This window comes from Salmo trutta, chromosome 7 (genome assembly GCF_901001165.1).
Source record: "Salmo trutta chromosome 7, fSalTru1.1, whole genome shotgun sequence".
Classification (NCBI taxonomy): domain Eukaryota; kingdom Metazoa; phylum Chordata; class Actinopteri; order Salmoniformes; family Salmonidae; genus Salmo; species Salmo trutta.
The window spans coordinates 43,992,201-44,020,165 of NC_042963.1; the positions used below are offsets into that span (position 1 = coordinate 43,992,201).

General features: G+C 41.1%; 1 protein-coding gene across 2 annotated transcripts in view; it reads left to right on the forward strand.

Moving 5' to 3' along the window:
- LOC115197475 (fatty acyl-CoA reductase 1-like) overlaps positions 1-27,816 on the forward strand; it is a 39,992-nt gene extending 12,176 nt beyond the window's left edge. Inside the window, exons 2-12 of one of the 2 annotated variants that reach the window (XM_029759040.1) lie at positions 5,544-5,769; positions 6,147-6,322; positions 11,323-11,502; positions 12,110-12,287; positions 12,395-12,439; positions 12,910-13,037; positions 13,162-13,229; positions 14,166-14,337; positions 23,063-23,192; positions 23,585-23,712; positions 26,464-26,626. In XM_029759040.1, the coding sequence (XP_029614900.1) occupies positions 5,581-5,769; positions 6,147-6,322; positions 11,323-11,502; positions 12,110-12,287; positions 12,395-12,439; positions 12,910-13,037; positions 13,162-13,229; positions 14,166-14,337; positions 23,063-23,192; positions 23,585-23,712; positions 26,464-26,626 (1,557 nt within the window). In that variant the 5' untranslated portion in view covers positions 5,544-5,580. Of the gene's footprint in view, positions 1-5,543; positions 5,770-6,146; positions 6,323-11,322; positions 11,503-12,109; positions 12,288-12,394; positions 12,440-12,909; positions 13,038-13,161; positions 13,230-14,165; positions 14,338-23,062; positions 23,193-23,584; positions 23,713-26,463 lie in introns of those variants that run through there. The other variant, XM_029759041.1, reaches the window with a different exon arrangement.
- The last annotated feature ends 149 nt before the right edge of the window (positions 27,817-27,965 follow it).

Sequence of the window (27,965 nt, forward strand, 5' to 3'; positions counted from 1 at the left end):
GCAGCTTAGCCACGCTCAAGGTCCTAAACGATATGATAATTGCCATTGATAAAAGACAGTACTGTGCAGCCGTCTTCATCGACCTGGCCAAGGCTTTCGACTCTGTCAATCACTGCGTTCTTATCGGCAGACTCAATAGCCTTGGTTTCTCAAATGACTGCCTTGCCTGGTTCACCAACTACTTCTCAGACAGAGTTCAGTGTGTCAAATCTGAGGGCCTGTTGTGTGGACCTCTGGCAATCTATATGGGGATGCCACAGGGTTCAATTCTCGAGCCGACTCTTTTCTCTGTATATATCAATGATGTTGCTCTTGCTGCTGGTGTTTCTCTGATCCACCTCCACGCAGACGACACCATTCTGTATACATCTGGCCCTTCTTTGGACACTGTGTTAACAAACTTCCAAAAGAGCTTCAATGCCATACAACACTCCTTCCGAGGCCTCAAACTGCTTTTAAATGCTAGTAAAACTAAATGCATGCTCTTCAACCGATTGCCGCCCGCACCTGCCCACCCGACTAGCATCACTACTCTGGATGGTTCTGACTTAGAATATGTGGACAACTACAAATACCTAGGTGTCTGGTTAGACTGTAAACTCTCCTTCCAGACTCACATTAAGCATCTCCAATCCAAAATTAAATCTAGAATCGGCTTCCTCTTCACTCATGCTGCCAAACATACCCTCATAAAACTGACTATCCTATCGATCCTTGACTTCGGTGATGTCATTTACAAAATAGCCTCCAACACTCTACTCAACAAATTGGATGCAGTCTATGACAGTGCCATCCGTTTTGTCACCAAAGCCCCATATACTATCCACCACTGTGACCTGTATGCTCTCGTTGGCTGGCCCTCGCTACATATTCGTCGCCAAACCCACTGGCTCCAGGTCATCTATAAGTCTTTGCTAGGTAAAGCCCTACCTTATCTATGCTTACTGTTCACCATAGCAACACCCACCAACACGCTCCAGCAGGTATATTTCACTGGTGATCCCCACAGCCAACACCTCCTTTGGCTGCCTTTCCTTCCAGTTCTCTGCTGCCAATGACTGGAACAAATTGCAAAAATCTCTGAAGCTGGAGACGTATATCTCCCTCTCTAACTTTAAGCATCAGCTGTCAGAGCAGCTTACCAATCACTGCACCTGTATACAGCCCATCTGTAAATAGCACACCCAACTACCTCATCCCCATATTATTATTAGTTTTTGCTCTTTTTCACCCCAGTATCTCTTCTTGCACATCATCATCTGCACATCTATCACTCCAGTGTTAAATGAAAAATGTTAATTATTTCTCCTCTATGGCCTATTTATTGCCTTACCTCCCTAATCTTACTGCATTTGCACACACTGTACATGTACTTTTTTATATTGTGTTATTGACTGTACGCTTGTTTATGTGTAACTCTGTGTTGTTGTTTTTGTCGCACTGCTTTGCTTTATCTTGGCCAGGTCTCAGTTGTAAATGCGAACTTGTTCTCAACTGGCCTACCTGGTAAATAATGGTAAAATAAATAATATAAAAAACAACAACTATGATAGCTGAGTTTCATAGGTTCTGAACTAATTTTCATACCAAAAGTTTTAGGGTCCATACACAGATTGGCTACATACTGTAGCTAGCTACACATCCATAGGCATATAGTTATTTTTATCCTCCACTACACAATAAGCAAATAAATAGTTAGCTAGCTATGTTACTTCAGCTGTATTGCAGGACAAATATAAGCAAGGCAAGCTAACACAATTGTACATTCAATTTGCAGTAAATGCTTTAGCTAGCTAGATACTTTACATCCACTGTTTCACAAGACAACAGCCTGGTTTTCTCCAGAGTCCCTAAAACATTAAACAACACAAATTATATATTCATTCTCATGTCAAAACACTAGCTAGCTGGCTAATGTTAGACATTCAGCTGACTTGCTAAATAGTGATTTTTGTTAATTAACTTCATGACAAAATATGCACAAACATTTGTCTCTACATTCATTAACATTCCTCTCAATTGTACATTTTTTGCTTGACTTGTTATGATGTTATAACTACTTACATTTGCTTCCACCGTCATGTTTTGTCAGCCACCTTTGCTGAAGAATGTCACCAGGGACAGGTGGCTCGCGTCAAATTCATCATTGGAACCACTCGATATGATTGGTCATATAAAAACCTTGGGACCCAAATGCATAATGAGTGCTCTAACTCCCCCTTGTGGTGGTCTGGAGGAACGAAGCCGTGCCGCTGGGTATCTCTAAGTCCCACGGTGTAAGCTCGCAACTTTTAAAGGAGGAACCACTGTAGGCCTATTTTATGAAAATGTTCCCTTTCAAGCTAAGCGGTTATCGAAAAGGAGAGAGCTGGAAAGATTTTTCAAATATATTGAGTTATTACCATTCTCAATTTATGTAAAAACAGAATTTGTTTGCTTGCAGTTTGAGGTGAAGAAAACATTACTTTGAGAAGCTCCACAGCTCATTAGTGGTCGTGTGTTAAGTCAATCCGAAATGTGACCGACCTGCTCGATTCGATCTTATGTAACAAAAGGGTGTTTTTTTACATTGGATAAAACTAGACTTGGAGCTAGACAATTGTATATTATACACTACAGTTGAAGAAAAATGGGAAAGTAATTCTGCTTTGAAAATTGATTAACTTGTAACCTCACTTTTGAGAAAATGGCACTTGAATGTTTTGGTACACATACTGGAGAGCTCATTTGGCCCATTTGGCATTGTTCACACCCTGTTAAGCCTCAGCCCCACCTTTTTCTTTAAGGATTCACATGTGAGGCCATTTACTAAACTGTGAGTAAAACGACAGGCTGCGTGACATCAGCAGCCTCCAATAAATCCATCCGTTAAAAATGAATTTTGTATATTTATTTCAATCTAGCATCTAAAAGCTACTTTCTAAACAATGTTTTGGTTCATTTCTAGCTTGTTAGCTAGCTACCTAATGTTAACTTAGCTGGCTAGCCAGTTAAAATAATCGCCATAACATAGATGACAACGTTGTCGTGACTTTACTTTCATTAATCTGAAGATTTATGTATCTAAACAGTCTATATATGTTTAATTGTTACCGATTTTAAATTCATCATGTAACAATTAACTCATTAGGATCTGGGGCACCACGAGAGCGGTTCTTTAAAGAGTTACCATCTCCCAAATTAAACTCTAAAGGTCTACCTATTACATCCATAAACAGTCAACTTATGAATCATAACCTCGTATCATGTCATCATTCTGAACAGTTGTAAACCTCCTTGCATCTGCAAAAACCTGAGCCTCACTTGTCATTCAGTACTACACAAATTGGTTTAATTTATTTACTTGCTAACTAAATGGTTACACAGGATAAACATACACACTTAATACATAAGAATCAGGTCCCTAGCGGACTGACAACAATATGGCTGCTTGTTACGAAAGACATAGTGAGAGAGCGAGAGAGAGAGGGACAGAGACACTTAACGTTGGTACATTTAGAAACTACTCACTTATACTTTCCACACGAACCGCCGTCCACTTGGAGTCAGAAATCATGAATGCATTTACGTGAAAATGCCTTGGTTCGCTTTGTATCTCTCTGAGCGGGTCCTCCTTGGAATTGCCGTTTTCGCGGCACGCTTGTAAGGCTCTGATTGTCCCTGGTTCCTCTGTTGTTCTCCTCTGCAGTCTTCCGATATCCGGTGACTTGTCGTGTAGTTATAGTTTATTCAACTTCCATTCGCTCTGGAAGATGCTTCTGTGAAGATAGGCCAGCCCTGTCGATGGTTCCCAGTGGGGTGATGAGAGTAGCGGAATACAATGGTTTGAAAAGAGTAGTAGAATGGTCCCACTTAAATTCGCTTTTCTAGATACTTTACTTAAGACAGCTAATCAGCCGTACCAGTGATTGTCCGGGAGGTAACTTTATCGTCTCTACCTCATGTTGAGATTGAGTTCAAACCACTTTAAACGTAAGCTGCAGCTCTACGTCTCTCTGGTCTGATATGTTAATTATTAACCCATTTTATACAGTTCGTTCAAAAGGGGCGGTTCTGTCAGGTTGACACGCTCTCTGACCTCACTCAAGGGGGGCGGTGACTACTTACTGTGCACAGTTATAGAAACAATTTCCTCTTACAGTTTCTAAAATCACATCCCTCTCTTAACAAAAACACTTTCATAATTTTTCATATAGCATGCACATCGCAGAGGATGGAAACTTCGTACATGTACGTATACTTGTCAAGTTACAGTATTTCCTTTAACATTTTTTAATGACATTTCAAAATAACAACCAAAACGGCATTTGTGTTATTTTAGGTCGCCTCTGACCATTCCCCACGTCAGGAAAAGTATTTTTAAAACAAAGCACATTCCTTGTGTGAATTTGGAGAGGGATGTCTGATTGTTCTGTTCTTGATTTACAACAGGGTGTGAGGTGTTAACCCGCACCAGTTCCTTACCCCCTTCTGTGGGTGAGGGGGGGTCTGGTTGAAGTTATTTATTGCAAAGCTGATCTGACCTATTTGGATCCTCACAGGACAGTCATGACAACTTTAGCAAATTTTTATTAATTATTACAGAAATTTCAGCTTTTAATTTTACATTTATTTGTAAATATTTCTTAAAACATAATTCTACTTTGACATTAGGGGGTATTGTGTGTAGGCTGTAACAACAAAATGCGGAAAAAGTCAAGGGGTGGGATTACTTTCTGAAGGCACTATCTGTCTGAGTAGTGTTCTGTATCAACAGCAGCGTATCATCCACCCGACGACTAGAGAAAAGACTAGAGTTGTTAAAAAAAATATATATCACAGGCTTGTTTAAATTATTGTGTTGTAACAAGGTAAACTGGGTATTAGTGATTTAAATGTGATGTTGTGTAGAGCAGTCTTCTTTCTACTACTCTAGGCTGTTTCAATTGTCTTTACTGGATCTTTGCAGAGTGCTCAACTCTGCTCTCTAGACCTCTTGTAGTAGATTGTGCCTATGAGAAACCCGTCTCAGCAAGGTTTAAGTAAAGCTTTTGAGCTCGGCAGCCATCTTAATGGCAGTGTGTGGATTAGACAGGATAAAAGTTGCTTACAACATTGGAGTGGCTGAATTCCTAAGATGTGTTGGCTTCTGTAAGTGATAGCTATAGGCTTAGAAAGTGAACTGTTAAGATGGTAAGGGGAGTTTTTGCCTCTACAAACTGGGGTGGATTTGACCGTGTAACTGCTAGTGACAATACGAGTATTGCGATACTCGTTAGTATCGTGGCAAGGAAACAAAGCGGATTTAATAACTTCTTTAGGAAACGAACATCATTATGTTGTCATCCAGAGTCACATAATTTATTTTCCAAGCTATAGACTACTATCTTACTTACAACAGGTTTTTAAAGGACTGAAGAGTTAGGTCTGCGTCGTGTTTTCATTTTTGCCATGGAAAAATATTGAATTACTGATATGGTCACAGCCCTAGTAATTTCTGAAATTCAATCACGCTAGTAAGGATCTTCAGTGACTAGGCTAACGATGATGTAATCCTTCCACAGGTGGCATCGTTTAGGAAGGTTGGAGCACACAGACAAAATGGTGACCATTCCTGAGTACTATGAGGGGAAGAATGTGCTGATCACAGGGGCCACAGGCTTTATGGGAAAAGTCCTACTGGAGAAGCTGATGCGGTCCTGCCCTGGAGTCAAGGCTGTGTACGTCCTTGTCCGGCACAAAGCGGGCCACGGTCCCCTGGCCCGCATCGCAGACATGATCAACTGCAAGGTGAGAAGAGCTGGAGAAGGGGAAAGGTCTAATGGGGTAGCCAAAGAGGAATGTTCTAGGGGGGTAGCCAAAACTCTGTAGGCTGTGTGGGGTGATGCGTCATAAGTTCTTGACTGCTTGTTACGGAAACTTCGTAGTTCCACAGCCCACACTCCATACGGTCTTTACAATTGGGCCATGGAAGACCACAATGTAGGCAAGCCTAAGTCTTACTAATGGAATTGCTTTCTTGGAGTGCTTTCGAACCAAAACGCATCCCTCCACCTACACATTGATTTCATTAAAAAAAACCTTGAGAAGGCTCATTTTAGCTTATTGGCTGTGAAAGTGGCATGAAGGAGTATTACAACTCTAGTACAACTGTATTTGTTTTTCAGCTTTTTGACAGGTTACGAGATGAGCAGCCAGACTTTGCTAAGAAGATAGTGGCTGTGAACAGTGACCTCACCCTGCCAGAACTGGACCTGAGCAAAGTGGACCAGGAAATGCTTGCTGACTGCATCAACATAGTCTTCCACTGTGCTGCAACCATCCGATTCAATGAGCCTCTAAAGTGAGCCATTGTTTCTCTCCTGATACTGATACTGCTCCACAGAACGTTGTTTCACTTCTGCTCCCAGAACCTTGCTGGACAGTGCTGCAATTTCAGATTTATCTACAGTGATCTTGGTTCTTCTCTCACACTTGCTTTTCCTGCAGGGAAATTACTCTCACATTTTTACTAACCCTCCGGACGTACCTACCTATTGCTTAGGCTTTAATAAATAAATATATATATATATATATATATATATATATATATATATATATATATATATATATATATATATATATATATATATATATACACAGTTGAAGTCAGAAGTTTACATACACTTAGGTTGGAGTCATTAAAACTTGTTTTTCAACCACTCCACAAATTTCTTGTTAACCTCTATGGGCTATGTGGGACGCAAGCGTCCCACCCCTGGTACACCCTATCAACAACAGGTGAAATATCAAGAGCGCCAAATTTGAAAACAATTAAATGTCATAATTCAAATTTCTCAAACATACAACTATCTTACACCCTTTGAAAGATAAACATCTCCTTAATCTAACCACGTTGTCCGATTTCAAAAAGGCTTTACGGCGAAAGCATAAAGTTAGATTATGTTAGGACAGTACATTGAAAATAGCTGTGTGTAATGTTTTGTCAATGCAAAGACGCGTCACCAAAAGCAGAAAACCAGCTAAAATTATGCACTAACCTTTGACAATCTCCATCAGATGACACTCCTAGGACATTATGTTAGACAATACATGCATTTTTTGTTCTATCAAGTTCATATTTATATCCAAAAACAGCGTTTTACTATGGCGTTGATGTTGAGGAAATCTTTTCCCTCCAATACCGCCAGTCAAATCAGCACAACAAATTAAATAATTACTATTCAAAAACATTGGTAAAATATTATATTGTCCTTCAAAGAATTATAGATTTACATCTCTTGAACGCAACCGGATTGCCAGATTTAAAAATAACCTTACTGGGAAATCACACTTTGCAATAATCTGAGCACTGCGCCCAGAAAAATACGCTTTGCGATACAGACTAACCGCCATGTTGGAGAGATCTAAAATCGAAAATACTATGTAAATAATCCATTACCTTTGATTCTCTTCATCAGATGTCACTTCCAGGAATCCCAGGTCCATAACAAATGTAGTTTTGTTCGAAAAAGCTCATAATTTATGTCCAAAAAGCTCTGTGTTGTTAGCACATGATCTACGCCCGCCGGACTTGTCTTCATGAAAGAGGGGGAAAAAAATATTTATGTTCGTTCAAACATGTCAAACGTTGTATAGCATAAATCATTAGTGCCTTTTTCAACCAGAACATGAATAATATTCAAGGCGGACGATTGCATTCTCTTTTAAAACGAGAGTACCCAACATGAACTCGCGCGCCAGTCTTATCGGCCACCACCGTTCCAAGGCTCTTGTTCGGTCAGATCTCACAGTATAAGACTCAAACCACTTTGTAAAGACTGGTGACATCTAGTGGAAGCCATAGGAAGTGCTCAACGATTAATAAGCCCCTGTGTGTTTCAATGGTATAGGCTTAAAGGTAATTCAACACATCAGGTATCCACTTCCTGTCAGAATTTGTCTCAGGGTTTTGACTGCCATATGAGTTCTGTTATACTTACAGACACCATTCAAACAGTTTTAGAAAATTCTGAGTGTTTTCTATCCAAACCTGAACAATAATATGCATATTCTAGCTTCTGAGTTGGTGTAGGAGGCAGTTAAAAATGGGCACATATTTTTTTCAAAATTCTCAATACTGCCCCCTAGCCCCAACAGGTTTTAACAAACTATAGTTTTGGCAAGTCGGTTAGGATCTACTTTGTGCATGACACAATTCATTTTTCCAACAATTGTTTACAGACAGATTATTTCACTTATAAGTAACTGTATCACAATTCCAGTGGGTCAGAAGTTCACTAAGTTGACTGTGCCTTTAAACAGCTTGGAAAATTCCAGAAAATTATGTCATGGCTTCAGAAGCTTCTGATAGGCTAATTGACATCATTTCAGTCAATTAGAGGTTTACCTGTGGATGTATGTCAAAGCCTACCTTCAAACTCAGTGCCTCTTTGCTTGACATCATGGGAAAATCAAAAGAAATCAGCCCAAAAAAAATCTGCCAAAAATTGTAAACCTCCACAAGTCTGATTCATCCTTGGGAGCAATTTCCAAACGCCTGAAGGTACCATGTTCATCTGTACAAACAATAGTACGCAAGTATAAACACCATGGGACCACGCAGCTGTCATACTGCTCAGGAAGGATACGCATTCTGTCTCCTAGAGATGAACGTACATTGGTGTTAAAATTGCAAATCAATCCCAGAACAACAGCAAAGGACCTTGTGAAGATGCTGGAGGAAACAGGTACAAAAGTATCTATATCCACGGTAAAACGAGTCCTATATCGACATAACCTGAAAGGCCACTCAGCAAGGAAGAAGCCACTGCTCCAAAGCCACCATAAAAAAGCCAAACTACAGTTTGCAACTGCACATGGGGACAAAGATCGTACTTTTTGGAGAAATGTCCTATGGTCTGATGAAACAAAAATAGAACTGTTTGGCCCTAATGACCATCGTCATGTTTGGAGGAAAAAGGGGGAGACGTGCAAGCCGAAGAACACCATCTCAACCGTGAAGCACGGGGGTGGCAGCATCATGTTGTGGGGGTGCTTTGCTGCAGGAGGGACTGGTGCACTTCACAAAATAGATGGCATCATGAGGTAGGAAAATTATGTGGATTTTTTGAAGCAACATCTCAAGACATCAATCAGGAAGTTAAAGCTTGGTTGCAAATCGGTCTTCCAAATGGTCAATGACACCAAGCATACTTCTAAAGTTGTGGCAAAATGGCTTAAGGACAACAAAGTCAAGGTATTGGAGTGGTCATCACAAAGCCCTGACCTCAATCCTATAGAAAATTTGTGGGCAGAACTGAAAAAGCGTGTGCGAGCAAGGAAGCCTACAAACCTGACTCAGTTACACCAGCTCTGTCAGGAGGAATGGGCCAAAATTCACCCAACTTATTGTGGGACGCTTGTGGAAGGCTACCCGAAACGTTTGACCCATGTTAAACAATTTAAAGGCAATGCTACCAACTACTAATTGAGTGTATGTAAACTTCTGACCCACTGGGAATGTGATGAAAGAAATAAAAGCTGAAATAAATCATTCTCTATACTATTATTCAGATTTTTCACATTCTTAATATAAAATGGTGATGCTAACTGACCTAAGACAGGGACATTTTTACTAGGATTAAAAGTCAGGAATTGTGAAAAACTGAGTTTAAATGTATTTGGCTAAGGTGTATGTAAACTTCTGACTTCTACTGTATACACACATACACACACACACACACAGTGCATTCAGAAAGTATTTACCCCTTTACTTTTTCCACATTTTGTTACTTTAGACTTGATTAACTAAAGTTGATTAAGTTCATTGTATTCATCAATCTACACACAATACCACATAATTGCAAATTTATAAAAAAAATACTTTATTTACATAAGTATTCAGTCCTTTTGCTATGAGACTGGAAGTTGAGCTCAGGTGCATCCTGTTTCCATTGATCATCCTTGAGATGTTTCTATAACTTGATTGGAGTCCACCTGTGGTAAATTCAATTGATTGGGCATGATTTGGAAAGGCACACACCTGTCTATATAAGCTCCCACAGTTGACAGTGCATGTCAGTGCAACAACCAAGCCATAAGGTCAAAGGAATTGTCCGCAGAGCTCCGAGACAGGATTGTCTCGAGGCACAGATCTGGGGAAGGGTACCAAAACATTTCTGCAGCATTGAAGGTCCCCAAGAACACAGTGGCCTCCATCATTCTTAAATGGAAGAAGTTTGGAACCACCAAAACTCTTCCTAGAGCTGGCCGCCTGGCCAAACTGAGCAACTGTGGGAGAAGGGCATTGGTCAGGGAGGTGACCAAGACCCCGATGGTCACTCTGACAGAGCTCCAGAGTTCCTCTGTGGAGATGGGAAAAGCTTTTAGAAGGACAACCATCTCTGCAGCACTCCACCAATCAGGCCTTTATGGTAGAGTGGCCAGACGGAAGCCACTCCTCAGTAAAAGGCACATGACAGCCCGTTTGGAGTTTGCCAAAAGGCACCAAAAGACTCTCAGACCAGGGAAAACAAGACTCTCTGGTCTGATGAAACGAACATTGAACTCTTTGGCCTGAATCCCAAGTGTCACATCTGGAGGAAACCTGGCACCATCCCTACGGTGCAGCATGGTGGTGGCAGCATCATGCTGTGGGGATATTTTTCAGCGACAGGGACTGGGAGACTTGTCAAGATCAAGGGACAGATGAACGGAGCAAAGTACAGAGATCCTTGATGAAAACCTGCTCCGGAGCACTCAGGACCTCAGACTGGGGTGAAGGTTTACCTTCCAACAGGACAACGACACTAAGCACACAGCCAAGACAACACAGCAATGGCTTCGGGACAAGTCTCTGAATGTCCTTGAGTGGCCCAGCCAGAGCCCGGTCTTCAAATCAAACTTTATTTGTCACATGCACCGAATACAGGAAGTGTAGACTTTACCGTGAAATGCTTACTTACAAGCCCTTAACCAACAGTGCAGTTCAAGAAGAGTTAAGAATATATTTACCAAGTAGACTAAAATAAAAACTAATAATAACAACACAATAAGAATAACGAGGCTATATACAGGGGGCACCGGTACAGAGTCAGTGTGCGGGGACTTGAACCCAATCTAACATCTCTGGAGAGACCTGAAAAAAGCTGTGCAGCAACACTCCCCATCCAACCTGACAGAGCTTGAGAGGATCTACAGAGAAGAATGGGAGAAACTCCCCAAATACAGGTGTGCCAAGCTTGTAGCATCATACCCAAGAAGACTCAAGGCTGTAATCGCTGCCAAAGGTGCTTCAACAAAGTACTGAGTACATTTCTGTAATGATGTTTTGTGACATTTTCTTTCTTCTCCTTCTTTCAGAGATGCTATGCTGCTGAATGTTCTAGCCACCCAGAAGATGGTGGCTCTTGCCCACAAAATGAAGCACTTGGAGGTTTTCCTCCATGTGTCAACAGCCTACGCCAACTGTGACCGGACACTCATTGAGGAAGTGGTTTACCCACCTCCTGTTGACTACAAGAAGCTCATCGACAGCCTAGAGTGAGTAAAGTTCTTTGCCGATTGTTAGAAACGGAAGCCAAGAGATTATAGTAATTTACAGCTTGGCATGTTTGACTGAGATGAAATGGAAATCATAGATAAGTAGATTATTTTCATCCTGTGGATTAGTTTGTAGTGGCTAATGCATAAGCTTGGTAGCTGTCCCTTGAGGGTCTCTCAATATCTCACTGCATGGACTGAAACTGTGCCAAAACAGGGACGGTCTCTGATTTAAACTTCATGGAGTTTGGTTACTGATTGAGTGGCACTCACTCATTTGTGTTAGGGCAATTGGAACTGTTAAAAGGACATTTGCTTTCCTCTAAATGTTAGGTGGGGCCTCTGACTGCTCTTGCAGGTGGTGCATGGTTACCAGTTGTGTGAAAGTCAGTGTTCTGTTTATGTAGGAATTTTTCCATCCCTAAGTACTACAGTAGGCATTTGCTAATTTCTTCAGAGACATACAAGTATGTGTGTGGGGAAAGGGAATTTCAGAGACTTATTTGGTTTGTGGTCTTGGGAATATATATTTTGTATTTGAGCAATATGGCAGATAATGGACCTTTTTATTGTGGCTCTGTCTTCAATGTGTTTTCATGTTGGTTAGATGGATGGATGAGAAGCTGGTCTCAGCGATGACCCCAGGGCTGATTGGAAAAAGGCCCAACACGTACACCTACACCAAGGCCATGGCTGAGTACCTGGTCCAGCAGGAGTGTGGAAACCTCAACGTGGCAATAATCAGGCCTTCTATAGTTGGGGCCAGTTGGAAAGAGCCGTTCCCAGTGAGTCTTCCTATATACTGAGCCGGCTGTCTTCTAAGCGGTAGCTATACTGTAGCTGACCGTGGTCAATTCTGTATACTGTTCATAACATGTTTTTTCACTCTTAGGGCTGGATTGATAATTTCAATGGACCTAGTGGAATATTCATTGCAGTAAGTACCTTAAAAAATATGTTCTCAGTATTTTAATATTTTTTTTATTTCACCTGTATTTAACCGAGTAGGCTAGTTGAGAACAAGTTCTCATTTACAACTGCGACCTGGCCAAAATTAAGCAAAGCAGTTCGACACATACAACAACGCAGTTACACATGGAATAAACACACATAGTCAATAATACAGTAGAAAAAGTCTATATACAGTGTGTGCAAATGAGGTAGGATAAGGGAAGTAAGGCAGTAAATAGGCCATGGTGGCGAAGTAATTAAAAAATAGCAATTAAACACTGAAATGGTAGATGTGCAGAAGATGAATGTGCAAGTAGAGATACTGGAGTGCAATATGTAAAATGCTCAGATCGCAATAATGCGATCATGACCATTTCAAAGGCTGCTGATTTATAACCTGAGAAACCACATTCCCATCACCTGGTAATGAACCTAGCACTTCTCTGCCCTGTATAGGCAGGAAAGGGGATCCTGCGCACCATGAGAGCGTCCAACAACGCGGTGGCTGACCTGGTACCTGTGGACGTGGTCATCAATACCACGCTGGCTGCTGCCTGGTACTCAGGCTCCCAGAGACACACCAGGTCAGTCTCACACACACTGCAGCTGTCATCTGTAGAGCTGGATGAATAATGTGATTGTGAAATGCAAATATTATTTCAGGTTTCTATGGCAGGCATTCTATTTTGTTCCCCTTTATCCCCGCAGGCCTAAGAGCATATTGGTGTACAATTGCACGACAGGCAGCATCAACCCGTTCCACTGGGGTGAAGTTGGTATGAAACGCTCCTCATATCTTATCCAAATACACTCTGACTGCATTTGTTCTTGGATGCTCCAACAAAGCAGAATGATAAATAATGATTATCAGTCATACTCTTGAGGACCCACTCTTATCACTGTAGTGAATGTGAGAAGGTTTTGGTTTACTCACACCCTCATTGGAGTGTTAGTCACCTCCCTGTAAATGACCTCTCCTGGATTTGTGTCCAGTGTACAGTTTAGTCATTTAGCACACGCTCTTATCCAGAGCGACTTACAGTAGTGAGTGCGTACATTTTCATACTTTCTTGTACTGGTCCCGCATAGTAATCAAACCCACAACCCTGGCGTTTCAAGCGCCATGTTCTACCACCTGAGCCACATGGGATCCTGTGTACATAGTCTCTGAATGCTAGCCATCTGAGAAAGATCAACAGCAGGCTTAAAGGCAATAGGTAAACTATATAACATGACTGGTATTCTTGAATAAAAATGGAAAACTGTTCCAGTCTTAGTACAATATTTGTTTAGTGCATTAAAGATGGATGACATTTTCATAGTGGCAGTTGTATAGTTCCATTTAAGCTGTTAACCTGTTGGGTTTGTTGTAGTAAATGTCAATATATTTGTTACTCATTTACCATAGATTTTTTGCTTTTAAAATATTTCAGGTGAAATCACTTTGTTGTTAACATTGCATTTCTGCATTCATTAGGCTTACTTTGAAGTCTATATTTGCGCCGTTGTTTTGTAATACCCCTAGTCTCCTTCAATAACTTGTACGGTTAAAAATAATAATTGTTAAAAGCACTTCAAAGGTATTTTGTCTAAACCAAACATCTGTTGCCGCTTGTCGTATGCTTGCTGCTTAACTCTTTCTTTCCACTTTGGAGAAATTAGTGGTTGTGCCAACATTACCCCTGTTGAACCCCCTACCTTTTGTCTCTTAGAGTACCATGTTATATCCACTTTCAAGAGGAACCCCCTCGAGCAGGCCTTCAGACGGCCCAATGTAAATCTCACAACCAATCACCTTATCAATCAGTACTGGATCGCTGTAAGCCACAAGGCACCAGCCTTCCTTTATGATCTCTGCCTCAGGATGACGGGAAGAGAGCCCAGGTAAATGACACCCCGCTCGGTCACACTCCATCTCCCTCCGCATTCTCGCTCAATGTAGCCCAATGTACTGAACCTGTTCCAGCGATGTCATGCTTCTGTCCAATGTCTTGGGGGGGTAAGGGTGCATAAGCCACCCATATACCTTTTTAGAGCTGGGTTCTGCACTCTTAGTCCTCTGTGTTACCTCAACGTGTCCTGGCATTGAATTGCCTTCCTCCTGTGATGTCGTATTCTCTCTGCAGAGTACTGTATAAACATAACCTTCAAGACCAACCCCTTAGAGCAGGCTTTCAGGCGCCCAAATGTTAACCTGCGGTCCAACCTCTTTACCAATCAGTACTGGACCACAGTGAGTCACACTCTTCCCGCCCTGCTGTATGACGGGTATCTCAGGGCCATGGGTCAGAATCCCCGGTAAGGTCTACTACAGTGCCCTCTCAACCCCCTCTCCCCTCCACCACTGGGTGCTGGTTGTGTGGCATGGTTGGTGGGGCGGAAGCAACGCCCGAACGTTTGCTCAACTTTGTCATCGGACTCGGCTGGCTGCTGACAGGCTACCGTGTCATCATGACAAGCATGGGTTCCTGTCTTAAGCATGCATCAGGAACGTTTTATTTTTGTAATTTATTTTTGTCACAGTTTTTGTTTGACCCTTTTTGCCTGGTACTGCATTTGTCATTTTTTAATGGCTCTGCTCAGATGTGGAATTTATCCAGTCGCTTTTGCTTTGTGGAATTACCCCCCCCCCCTTCTTTTGTTGTGATCTTTTTGTTTTCCTGAGCCGTGCCATTAAGTCTTCTGAAGTAACCTGGGAGTGATCTGCTCATCCTCGTCCTCCTCCACTCTTCAAGCTTATCTTTAAAATTGAGAGGCACCATGGAACTAGTTTTGATTAATACCAGGTACCAAACACCTGTCCTTTATTCATTGGCCCATCAACACTTCTATTCTTGGTAGCCCTATTCCTGGGCTTAATGAAGCACATTGTGGGACAAATGTAATGCGCTGGCAGTAATTTACGATCTCACAAGCCAATGGAAACACTGTCAATTTATCAGTGAGTCATTGGATAGACTTACTCACAATCCCCACCTATTGTTTCATTTAGCACCAAGGCCATGGTTCAGTCTAACCAAGTGTTTGGTACCTGACGCTTACAGTATTGATCCCCACAAGTTCATCGTAAACCAGAAACATTTCAGCAATGATAAACATTTGGTAACACTTCTCAATTAGAAAATCATTTCACAATTTGTCTGTCTGAAATTCATTTGGTTTAGTATACAACACATTCTAAGGGTGATGTTACCTTACTGGAAAGGTAATACGTCAATGTTTTACTTTTGAAACGGTTCACCATGTATGTTGTCACCTTCCTCTTTGTTCACAATGTATCATGGAGGGACTGAGCTCTGACTACAAGCATGTTGGCTTTTGATGCAATTTGGCATGGCCATTAATCCTCTGAAGCAAGTTTGTTCATGGAACTTTAAACTTCGATTAGTAGATGTTTTATTAATGACGACAATGTAATTAGTGCAATCAAGTTAAGCTTCTGTCAGTCAGACATGCTCAGATACCTTCCAGGATTGGACAAGCCCTCCATTCTTACTGTTCTGTGTTTAACATGTGTCAAGTCAATAATACTCATCCCAATTGAGACTGGTAGGCATTAGAAATGTCCCTATAATACTAGTATGCTTAGACTCTTATCAGTAATATATTATAGGTTGTGCTGGATTCATGCCGTTCTTTATTTAAAGATGCACTATGCAGAAATCGCTCCGCCATTACCTGGTTGCTAACAATAGTTTGCCTAATTTCAGTTTGTGACAAAACAAGCAAGTATAGTGTAGAGAATCATTGTACCACTGAAATATATTTTCCATAACCAAAATATTGTATTTTCAGCTGTTTGAAGCTGGTGTACAAAACCGGAAGTAAGGTGCAAAAATTAAACTTAAGCATAGAAATAGTGCACATAGAACAGAACTAAAGCTTCTTAGACTTGCTTTCAATGAAAATGACGGATCTATAACCCAAATTTCAATGTGAATTTGGTCAGATTGCCAAAAAAGATACACATTGCAGCTTTAAAGCTGTGAAAGTGTTCAGGGGTCAGATGTTTGAAAATCTGAATCATTGACATACCCTTCAGTTTTATTCTGTTATCGATTTGTACAAATTGGCTCAAGGTCACCTTTTCCTTGTACAAAAAGATCAATAAGTAATTTGCATCCCTTGTTCCATTTCGGCCATTGTCTGCTTAACAGTTAGCTGGAGTTAGTTTCAATTTCAGTCAAGGGGAGGATTTTGTATTTTTTTTAATAATAATCTCGTCCAGGGGAGGGTCATGTAAATTATGAAATTTCAATATTTCTCAGTGTTTTAGAATTGGTAGTTTGAGACTATATCGATGTGTGCCTGATGCCACCCCTTATCTCTGATTCTCCACTGGGTGCGCATATCATTTGCACCTATAGGCTATTTAGTGTTGCCTCAATCAACTGATCTATAGGTTACGAAATGCATGCTCGGAGAAGCACAGAGCAAAGTTATATTTCTAAGATAGCTGCTGGGAAGGTGTAAATCAAACTAGGCTGCATTACACACTGCAATGGATATTCCAACCCTGAGCCCCAGTCTGCTCTGCTCTTAATGATCAAAAACCTTTTTGTGTGCTGCTTAACCAATGGCTGTGCTGTGTAGGGCTACGGTGGCAGTTCAGGAGAGTCAAAAGTTACTTCCGAAAATCATTTTTGATTAGGCCTAGCCTAGTCAAACTACTCAGTTTGTGAAGGAGAGTGCGAAGGTGAGAAGGGGGACCGGAGGTCAAATTTGATAGCTTGCTACTACTATAATTGATTTGATGTAAAACTGTGTTTATTGCCCATTTATGTATTTATAAAGAGTTACTGAACTCATAATAAGACAGATTCAGGTAACTTACATTTTGGTGCTGAAAATTGAAGCAGCAGCCACGGACGGCACAGTCGATCTGAAATGGACAGCTCATGGTGCTGAAAGTAGTCAAATTCGAGTAGGCATAATTCATTTAAACAGTCTCCTTTTAGTTAGACTTTACTAACGAGGGCATTGTGTTAGAGCCTATTTCTTCCTATTTAAGAAATAAGGTGTAGGTCTACCTGTTTGACAGACGAAATTAGGCTATAGGCTGCTATATCCATAGATTTGTCGGTGAGTTCCTCCACCCACCATGCACTCTTTAAATAGCCTACCTCAGTGTCAGTGAAGGGCGGTTAAGGTAAAAACCAAGGCTTTAACTCGAATTGAGGTGGTTTGAGAGTATGCCATAGGCCTATCTTTTATTAAAGAAAATGGCAAAAAGCACACACCCTTGACGCTTAAGATTTTGAAGAAAATGAAACCGACCAAATTATTTAAAGTGATCTATAATATCGCTTTGGTCAATGTTTTATGCTATAAACAAGCTTTAAAATACCTGGGAAAGATGTGACCCTCTGCATACAGGGATATCATTGTTTCCTTTGACATTCAGAGGCTTACTTTGCTTGGGAAGTAGTCTAATTCTGTCACTATCAGTTGATTAAGCTATTCACTTTCTATACCATAGATGTTTAAAACCAGACAGCTTTTAGGGAAACACTTGTGACCTCTCGTTGGGTTAAGCCATGGAAGAAGAGTCGCCAGCAGTTAAAGCTTACATTTTTCTGCGTCGGTAGACATACCCTGTCTGGGGTGGCAAGGTAGGCCTAACTTTTGAAAGTACCACGCTCAGATTCCTAATGACATCTCACATTTTATTATTTGCAAACAGGGACAGTTTCTTTGCAAACAAGACACACTGATTTGGAATTGTATAAATATGATAAGGTGAACACACAGGCCTCTTTCTGTCCATTCTTAGCATGTACAGTAATTTGTGTGCTATTAAAAAATATTCTGATATGTAGAATTATTTATAACTGCATGAAATGTTTATAAAATATAAGTATGATGATAGATTCATGCAATGCTTTTACTATAAAGGAGATATTTCCACCCCTACTCTCGGTCAAATATATTTTACTGAAGGGAGGGCCATCCATTTTCATTTGAGGGGTTCGATTTTATAAATAGTTATAAATAACGTTTAGTCCCTTAGCAAAGAGCAATTTCTCAAGCAAGAATTTAGCTAGAACTGCTTGGGGGTGGTCAGAGTGGGGAGGAGAAAACTAGCTGTTATTGCAGAGAGGTTTGGAACTCTTTCTTATTGGTCTATTAACTAATTTACGTGTCACCAGGCAGGCCAAAACTCCATCCCACTAGAACGGGCAGACATTTCAGGCGGTCTTTTCAAAACTGCTCCTACACAAAATGGCCATTATCATAATTTTTTACATTTCACAGTATTATTCCAATCTCATACAATGCCTTCAGAAAGTATTCACATCCTTTACTTTTTCCACATTTTGTTGGTACAGCCTAAATTTTAAATGTATTACATTTAATCTTTTACAAATAACTGAAATGTCTTGAGTCAATAAGTATTCAACCCCTTAATGGCAAGCCTAAATACACTCCGGAGTAATTATTTGCTTAAGTTGCATGGACTCAATAATAGTGCAATAATAGTGGTTAACATTACAGTTTTTATGATTACCTCATCTCTGTACCCTACACACACAATTATCTGTAAGATCCCTCAGTCGAGTAGTGCGTTTGAAACACAGATTCAACCACAAAGGCCAGGGAGGTTTTCCAATGCCTTGATAAGAAGGGCACCTATTGGTAGATGGGTAAAAAATAAAAGAAATAAAATAAAAGCAGACACTGAATACCCCCTTGAGCAGGGTGAAGTTATTAATTGTGCTTTTGGTGTATCAACACACCCAGTCACTACAAAGATACAGGCATCCTTAACTCAGTTGCCGGAGAGAAAGGAAACTGCACACGGATTTTACCATGAGGCCCATGGCGACTTTAAAAACAGTTTGAGTTTAATGGCTGTGATAGGAGAACTGAGGATGGATCAACAACATTTTAGTTACTCCACAATAATTACCTAATTGACAGAGTGAAAAGAAGGAAGTCTGTATAGAATAATCCAAAACATGCATGCTGTTTACAATAAGACACTAAAGTAATGATGAAAACATATGGCAAAGAAATTCACTTTTTGTCCTGAATTATGTTTGGGGCAAACACAACACATCACTGAGTGCCACTCTTCCTATTTTCTGGCATGGTGGTGACTGCATCATGTTATGGATATGCTCGTCATCGGCGAGGACTAGGGAGATTTTTTGGGGGATAAAAATAAACTGAATAGTGCTAAGCACAGGCAAAATCCTAGAGAAAAACCTGCTTGTCTGCTTTCCAACAGACACTGGGAGACACATTCTCCTTTCAGCGGGACAATAACGTAAAACACAAGGCCAAATATACAATGGAGTTGCTTACTAAGACAACATTGAATGTTCCTGAGTGTCCTAGTTACAGTTTTGACTTAAATCGGCTTAAAGATCTAGGGCAAGACCTGAAAATGGCTGTCTAGCAAAATACCATTTAAATCCCAATTTGTAACACAACAAAATGTGGGAAAAGTCAAGGGGTACTTTGTGTCCAGTACCAGTCAAAATGTTGGAGACACCTACTCATTCAAGGCTTTTTCTTTATATTTACAATTTTCTACATTGTAGAATAATAGAAGACATCTAAACTATGAAATAACACATATGGAATCATGTCGTAACCAACCGTTTTGAAGGAGTTCCCACATATGCTGAGCACTTGTTGGCTGCTTTTCCTTTACTCTGCGAACCAACTCATCCCAAACCATCTCAATTGGGTTGAGGTTGGGTGATTGTGGAGGCCAGGTCATCTGATGCAGCACTCCATCACTCTCCTTGGTGAAATAGCCCATACATAGCCTGGAGGTGTGTGTTGGATCATTGTCCTGTTGAAAAACAAATGATAGTCCCACTAAGCGCAAACCAGATGGGATGGCGTATTGCTGCAGAATGCTGTGGTGGCCAAGCTGTTTAAATGTGCCTTGAATTCTAAATAAGTCACTGACAGTATAACCAGCAAAGCACCCCCACACCATCACACCACCTCCTCCATGCTTCACGGTGGGAACCACACATGCGGAGATCATCTATTCACCTACTCAGCGTCTCACAAAGGCACAGTGGTTGGAACTAAAATTTTCAAATTTGGACTCATCAGACGAAAGGACAGATTTCCACCAGTCTAATGTCCATTGCTCGTGTTTCTTGGCCCAAGCAAGGCTCTTCTTCTTATTGGTGTCCTTTAGTAGTGGTTTCTTTGAATCAATCTGACCATGAACAGTTGATGTTGTGATGTGTCTGTTACTTGAAATCTGTGAAACATTTATTTGAGCTGCAATTTCTAAGGCTGGTAACTCTAATGAACTTATCCTCTGCAGCAGAGGTAACTCTGGGTCTTCCTTTCCTGTGGCGGTCCTCATGAGCCAGTTTCATCATAGCTCTTGATGGCTTTTGTGACTGAACTTGAAGAAACTTTCAAAGTTATTGAAATTTTCTGGATTGACTGACCATGTCTTAAAGTAATGACGGACTGTCATTTCTCTTTGCTTATTTGAGCTGTTCTTGCCATAAAATGGACTTGGTATTTTACCAAATAGCGCTATCTTCTGTATACCCCCGCACCTTGTCACAACACAACTGATTGGCTCAAACGCATTAAGAAGGAAAGAAATTCCACAAATTAACTTTCAACAAGGCACACCTGTTAATTTAAATGCATTCCAAGTGACTATCTCATGAAGCTGGTTGAGAGAATGCCAAGATGTGCAAACCTGTCATCAAGGCAAAGGGTGGCCACTTTGAAGAATCTCAAATCTAAAATAGATTTGGATTTGTTGAACACTTTTTTTGGTTACTACATGATTCTATTTGTGTTATTTCATAGTTTAGATGTCTTCACTATTCTACAATGTATAAAATAGTAAAAATAAAGAAAACCTCCTGAATTTGTAGGTGTGTCCAAACTTTTAACTGGTACTGTGTGTATATACAATGAGGGGGAAAAGTATTTGATCCCCTGTTGATTTTGTACGTTTTCCCACTGACAAAGAAATGATCAGTCTATAATTTTAATAGTAGGTTTATTTGAACATTGAGAGACAGAATAACAAAACAATCCAGAAAAACGCATGTGAAAAATGTTATCAATTGATTTGCATTTTAATGAGGGAAATAAGTATTTGACTCCCTCTCAATCAGAAAGATTTCTGGCTCCCAGGTGTCTTTTATACAGGTAACGACCTGAGATTAGGAGCACACTCTTAAAGGGAGTGCGCATAATCTCAGTTTGTTATCTGTATAAAAGACACCTGTCCACAGAAGCAATCAACCAATCAGATTCCAAACTCTCCACCATGGCCAAGACCAAAGAGCTCTCCAAGGATGTCAGGGACAAGATTGTAGACCTACACAAGGCTGGAATGGGCTACAAGACCATCGCCAAGCAGTTTGGTGAGAAGGTGACAACAGTTGGTGCGATTATTCGCAAATGGAAGAGACATAAAAGAACTGTCAATCTCCCTCGGCCTGGGACTCCATGCAAGATCTCACCTCGTGGAGTTGCAATGATCATGAGAACGGTGAGGAATTAGCACAGAACTACACAGGAGGATCTTGTCAATGATCTCAAGGCAGCTGGGACCATAGTCACCAAGGAAACAATTGGTAACACACTACGCCGTGAAGGACTGAAATCCTGCAGCGCCCGCAAGGTCCCCCTGCTCAAGAAAGCACATATACATGCCTGTCTGGAGTTTTCCAATTAACATCTGGATGATTCAGAGGACAACTGGGTGAAAGTGTTGTGGTCAGATGAGACCAAATTGGAGCTCTTTGGCATCAACTCAACTCGCAGTGTTTGGAGGAGGAAGAATGCTGCCTATGACCCCAAGAACACCATCCCCACCATCAAACATGGAGGTGGAAACATTATGCTTTGGGGGTGTTTTTCTGCTAAGGGGACAGGACAACTTCACCGCATCAAAGGGACGATGGACGGGGCCATGTACCGTCAAATCTTGGGTGAGAACCTCCTTCCCTCGGCCAGGGCATTGAAAATGGGTCGTGGATGGGTATTCCAGCATGACAATGACCGAAAACACACGGCCAAGGCAACGAAGGAGTGGCTCAAGAAGAAGCACATTAAGGTCCTGGAGTGGCCTAGCCAGTCTCCAGACCTTAATCCCATAGAAAATCTGTGGAGGGAGCTGAAGGTTCGAGTTGCCAAACGTCAGCCTTGAAACCTTAATGACTTGGAGAAGATTTGCAAAGAGGAGTGGGACAAAATCCCTCCTGAGATGTGTGCAAACCTGGTGGCCAAGAAACGTCTGACCTCTGATTGCCAACAAGGGTTTTGCCACCAAGTACTAAGTCATGTTTTGCAGAGGGGTCAAATACTTATTTCCCTCATTAACATGCAAATCATTTTATAACATTTTTGACATGCATTTTTCTGGATTTTTTTGTTGTTATTCTGTCTCTCACTGTTCAAATAAACCTACCATTAAAATTATAGACTGATCATTTCTTTTATCAGTGGGCAAACGTACAAAATCAGCAGGGGATCAAATACTTTTTTCCCTCACTGTATAAAGCAAATGAAAACCACTCTTGAAAAGACGGCTCAGTGCCAGCTATACCTACCTAATACCTGCCTCTTCCCTGTTACCACGGCGACCACCACACCACGGCAGGATGATGAAGACCATTACGAGGCTGCACAGGGCCATGATGGTGCTGGAGTACTTCACGAGCCACTCGTGGGTGTGGAAAACTGACAACGTCACCATGCTCATGAACCAGATGGGTGCTGATGACAAGAGGGTATGCTTTATGCCCAACCACCAGTCACACACATTAACACACTTGTAGGACCCACAGATACACACACTTCTAGGACACACACACACACTTGTAGGACACAGACACATACTTGTGTAGGACACACACGCTGGTAGAGTGGCAGACAGACAAATGGAGTATGTTTGTTTGAGATTGTAGCCGAAGCACAATTGAATGATTCAGCTTGGTTTTGAATGGCGTAATTGTGTTGGATAGTCGGGGCCTGGCTGAAATGCACAGTGAATATACATTGGTCCAGAAACCTAGTGATAATGTTTCATATTGTACTTTTGTAGACATTTTTCCTCTACTACATAGTTGCTCAATGCCTATCCTGTCAATATGAAATACTCTTGATGTTTTTTTTGGTCCAGACATTCAACTTTGACGTGCGACAGCTGAACTGGGCAGAGTACATGGAGAACTACTGCATGGGGACTAAGAAGTATGTCCTGAATGAGGCTGAGTCCGGCCTGCCAGCTGCACGCAAACACCTCAACAAGTAAGAGAAATGTCTCTATTTGCGCGTGTTAACTAGACTATGCCACCTTTTTTATACGCAAGGGGAGTTCGTCGGAACTAAACTAAACACAGGTCCTTTCAAATGAACGATGTACAACAGAATTAAACAGTGCCAATGTTTATTAACACAACCAACAATACATACAAATTATAACCCCAGATACACACCCTGGCTAGGACTAGGGCTTAGAGGACACGCACAATGAATTAGTAGCAGGGCAATAAATAATACTAAGTATCCAAGACTCAAGCCTTGCATGTAAAACACCTCTAGGAGAATCTCATGCAAACTTTAGATCATGTACACTGAGGCCAGATCATTAGGTACACCACCCCATTCACAATTTCTTTTCGCTCTTACAGACATGAGTCACGTGGCCATTGCTTGCTATATAAAGCAGGCCTCGAGCCATTCCGTTACTGTTTGATTGAATGTTAGGATGGGCAAAACTAGTGACCTAAGCAACTTTGAGCGTGGTATGATAATCTGTGCCAGGTGCGCCGGTTCCGGTATCTCAAACTACCAGCCTCCTGGGCTTTTCACGAACGACAGTGTTTATTGAGAATGGTGCGACAAATAAAAAATAGCACTCCTGGCAGGTAGCTAGCTAGCTACAGTTACCCATAGCTAGTTTTATAGTTTGATTATTTATTCCCAAAAATATGTTTTATGATGCTACGTTTTTATAAACTCCTCACTATGAGACTAAGCCAATTTGCCAATGCTAAAATCAATGTAATCTATAGTGTCATAGTTTTGTCTGACATGCCAAAAAATGCAGCCATGTTGATTCAATTTGACACTCGCATCCACTGGAGTATGACACGTGACTACAGTTTGCATTGAATTGTGGGTCATATTAACCCCACAAGTGATAAAAGTTCTTCACTTGCTCCCTCGTGCCAAAATCGAGGGCCAAGGGGGCAACGTTAGTGAATTGGACGTCCACTTAAGATGGCAATCAAACTGCATCCGGTTTCAACTGGGATTTCTCAGAGAAAGTGGCTAGCGCGAGGGCTGAGGAGGGTAAAAATAACATGTTTGGCCTGCAACCCAATTGAGCAACGTTTTCACTCCCCAAAGAATTCAGGCTGTTCTGGAGGCAAAGGGGGGGTCCAACCCGGTACTAGATGGGTGTACCTAATAAATTGGCAACTAGTGTATATTCACACACGTTGTAAGATGGTACACTCATGGTTGAACATGCTTTGTAAGATGGCTCACTCAAGATGAAACACGCTTTGAAAGATGGTAACACATTTGTGATAATTAGCATGCAAAAGTACACGTGAATTCATAATACTTGCCGCTGTTCTCTAATCAAAATAGCCCCTCCAAAAGACAGCCAGCCCTGGAGGAATTGGGGAAGTGGTGCCAAAATAAGACAAATATACAAAGACTTTGTTCGCCTGCCAAGACAACCCTGAATCTCTTGCCTGAATACCAGCTCATTCGCTAAGGGCATACTAGACCAAAAAAAAAAAACATTCTACCTACTTTGCCTAAACATCAGATTTTCAGTCTGACTGAAGTCGCCCTAAAAAAGACTCAATAGTCTCTCTACAAGTCAGAATGTTGAGTACAATATTTACACTTATTTTACTGGTTGTACATGCTGTGAGTCCTTTTGGCAGAAAGAGGTGAGATGGGGTATCCACAGGAAAGTGTCGTTTACCCAACTTTTTGCGGCTCCGGTAGGTTCTGCTGCTTGTATTTTCAATCTCTTGGCTCATTGCACATGATGCACAATATGTAAACAATAGCCAAATGTAACCAAATTTAGTCGACCGAAGCAAGTTTACTTGCAATCAGCTGAAAGTGTTTGCCGTTCTGTCTGTGGTTCGGTTATGCTCGGCCATATTGTGCAAGTGTTTATCATATTGAAAATAAAAAACGGAAATATAAACCGATATACAGACCTGCTTACTGAAGGTCGAGTTGATAGCACTTCCCTGTGGATATTTTCTATCAGATTACCTCCGACGTAGGGACGAAATCATTATCTTACATGGTATTCCGAGAGAAAGAAAGAAGTTAGCTTACCCCAAAATTTGACAAACACAGCCAACTGGGTGAACAGGGATGTGCACCGTTCCCTGTGCTCCGGGGAAGAACCAAAGCTGCCTTGAGGAAGGTTCCTCTTAGGTATTTGACATTACTCACCTCATACCAGCCACTTGGTGCCACTGGCTACAATAAAAACTATCCTCTTATTAAAAATGCCCAATTGATCTTGAATAATTAATTGTCATGGCTTTGAAATTGTATTTTTTTTGTTCTATGATGCACACATTTCTTTCAGTTTTTTTGGGATCACCAGCAAATCCCAATGTTTCCCTGGTATCCTCTGCTTTAAGATTCATCTTTGCTCACAAAATTCAAAGGCTAAATCTCTATTACATGTGACATCAGGAAAAGTTATATTTAAAGGGATACTTTGTGATTTTGTTATCCACGAGTTCATCTCTCTGGGGAAGTAGATAAAGGGCTTCATTGCCAAAATCCCAAAGTATCAATTTAAATGTCCTATTCCTGCTAAATTGTATTGCAGCAGATACATTTCCCTAGCTAGTTGATGTATTTACTAATCTCCTGAGAATGCAGGTGAATACATCTACATGCAAGCTACCAAAAACAATTCTATGTATTTCTTCATTTACCTCAAACTGATCTCCATGGCAACTAGGCTCTGGTCATAAAAAAAGTTTGTCATCCTCTTGTATGTTTCAGGTTGAGGAACATCCGCTACACGTTCAACACGGTCCTGGTCGTGTTCATCTGGCGAGTGTTCATCGCGCGGTCCCAGATGGCCAGGAACATCTGGTACTTTGTGGTCAGCCTCTGCTTTAAGTTCCTGTCCTATTTCCGAGCATCCAGCACCATGAAATACTGAGTCCACGTGGTGTACCCACCTTGACCCCATCCACCCTTCTCAACCCAGCAGCCCCAGTCCAGTCCGCCTTCTCTCCCTCCTGCCCAGCCCCCCTTCAGATAGCTATGTATCCGACAAGGCTCTGCAAATCCTAGAATATTTTGAGTTACTTAAGTGTCTGACATAGCATTAATCTACCGTATGTGAAATGTCCCCTTCTCTTTGCAGTATGATCCCTGATGTGGGGGGTAGAACTGTATTTGAATAAGCATGAATCTAATCAGACCCCAGGTCCTATGATGCTCACCTTGCACATTGATAGTCAGCCAAACAGAGTTATTGATGCATAGTTTGGTTGTCATGGAGATGGAGCATTGCTTTGCTGACAGCCCCCAGGGTGGTCAGGCGGTGGCTTTGATTAACAGTTTACATTTTCCTGCTTGAATAGGGGTGAAAGCACCCATATACTGTATGCTTGATGGTGGCAATGACTATTACCCAATGACATGATCAAGCACAAGGTAGATGGTAATAGATTGGCTTTTTACAGTGCCTAAAAGGTATGATTATTCTGCTTCAGCTGACCTTGCAGAGCTATGTATTTTTTTAAACAATTTTCAAATCATTTCTGACTGGACTGTCCGCTTATGATTCTGGCCCAAATACCTCATAGCTCATGTAGCTCAGATCAGGCAACTGCTCAGAGGACTTGGTTTTGGAGAGTTTGGGCAGGTAGTCTAAGGGTTCTTTACACTGCTTTCACTGAGGACAGCTTTCAGAAATTCACATCTATGTCCATTTTAAAATAATGAGTAACTGTCTTTCCTCATGTTGGTCATTTATTTAACTGTCTGGAATGGGAGCGTTGTGTTATGCATCTCACATGTTTTGCCTGTTGTCGAGTTTGGGATATTCCATGCATGGGAGAGGCCTCTTCTCTTCCAAACACCTTTATCTTTGTCTCATGCTATAACTTTCAAAGGTGGTCTTTATCCCATGTTTGCCTGGGTTGTTGGGCACTTGTGACATTTTTAACTTTTTGTACTTGTTCCTTTTCCATGTTGTCTTGTACATATTGTGTAAGATGTTGGACTTACTGTGCACTTTCCTGTGGTTGTACGCTGAATGACTTTCATTCGGAATGTCCAATTGTCATATAGTCACTTATACTTACAGTTGAAGTCGGAAGTTTACATACACCTTAACCAAAACATTTAAACTCAGTTGTTCACAATTCCTGACATTTAATCCTAGTACAAATTCCCTGTCTTAGGTCAGTTAGGATCACACCTTTGTTTTAAGAATGTGAAATGTCAGAATAATAGTAGAGAGAATGATTTATTTCAGCTTTTATTTCTTT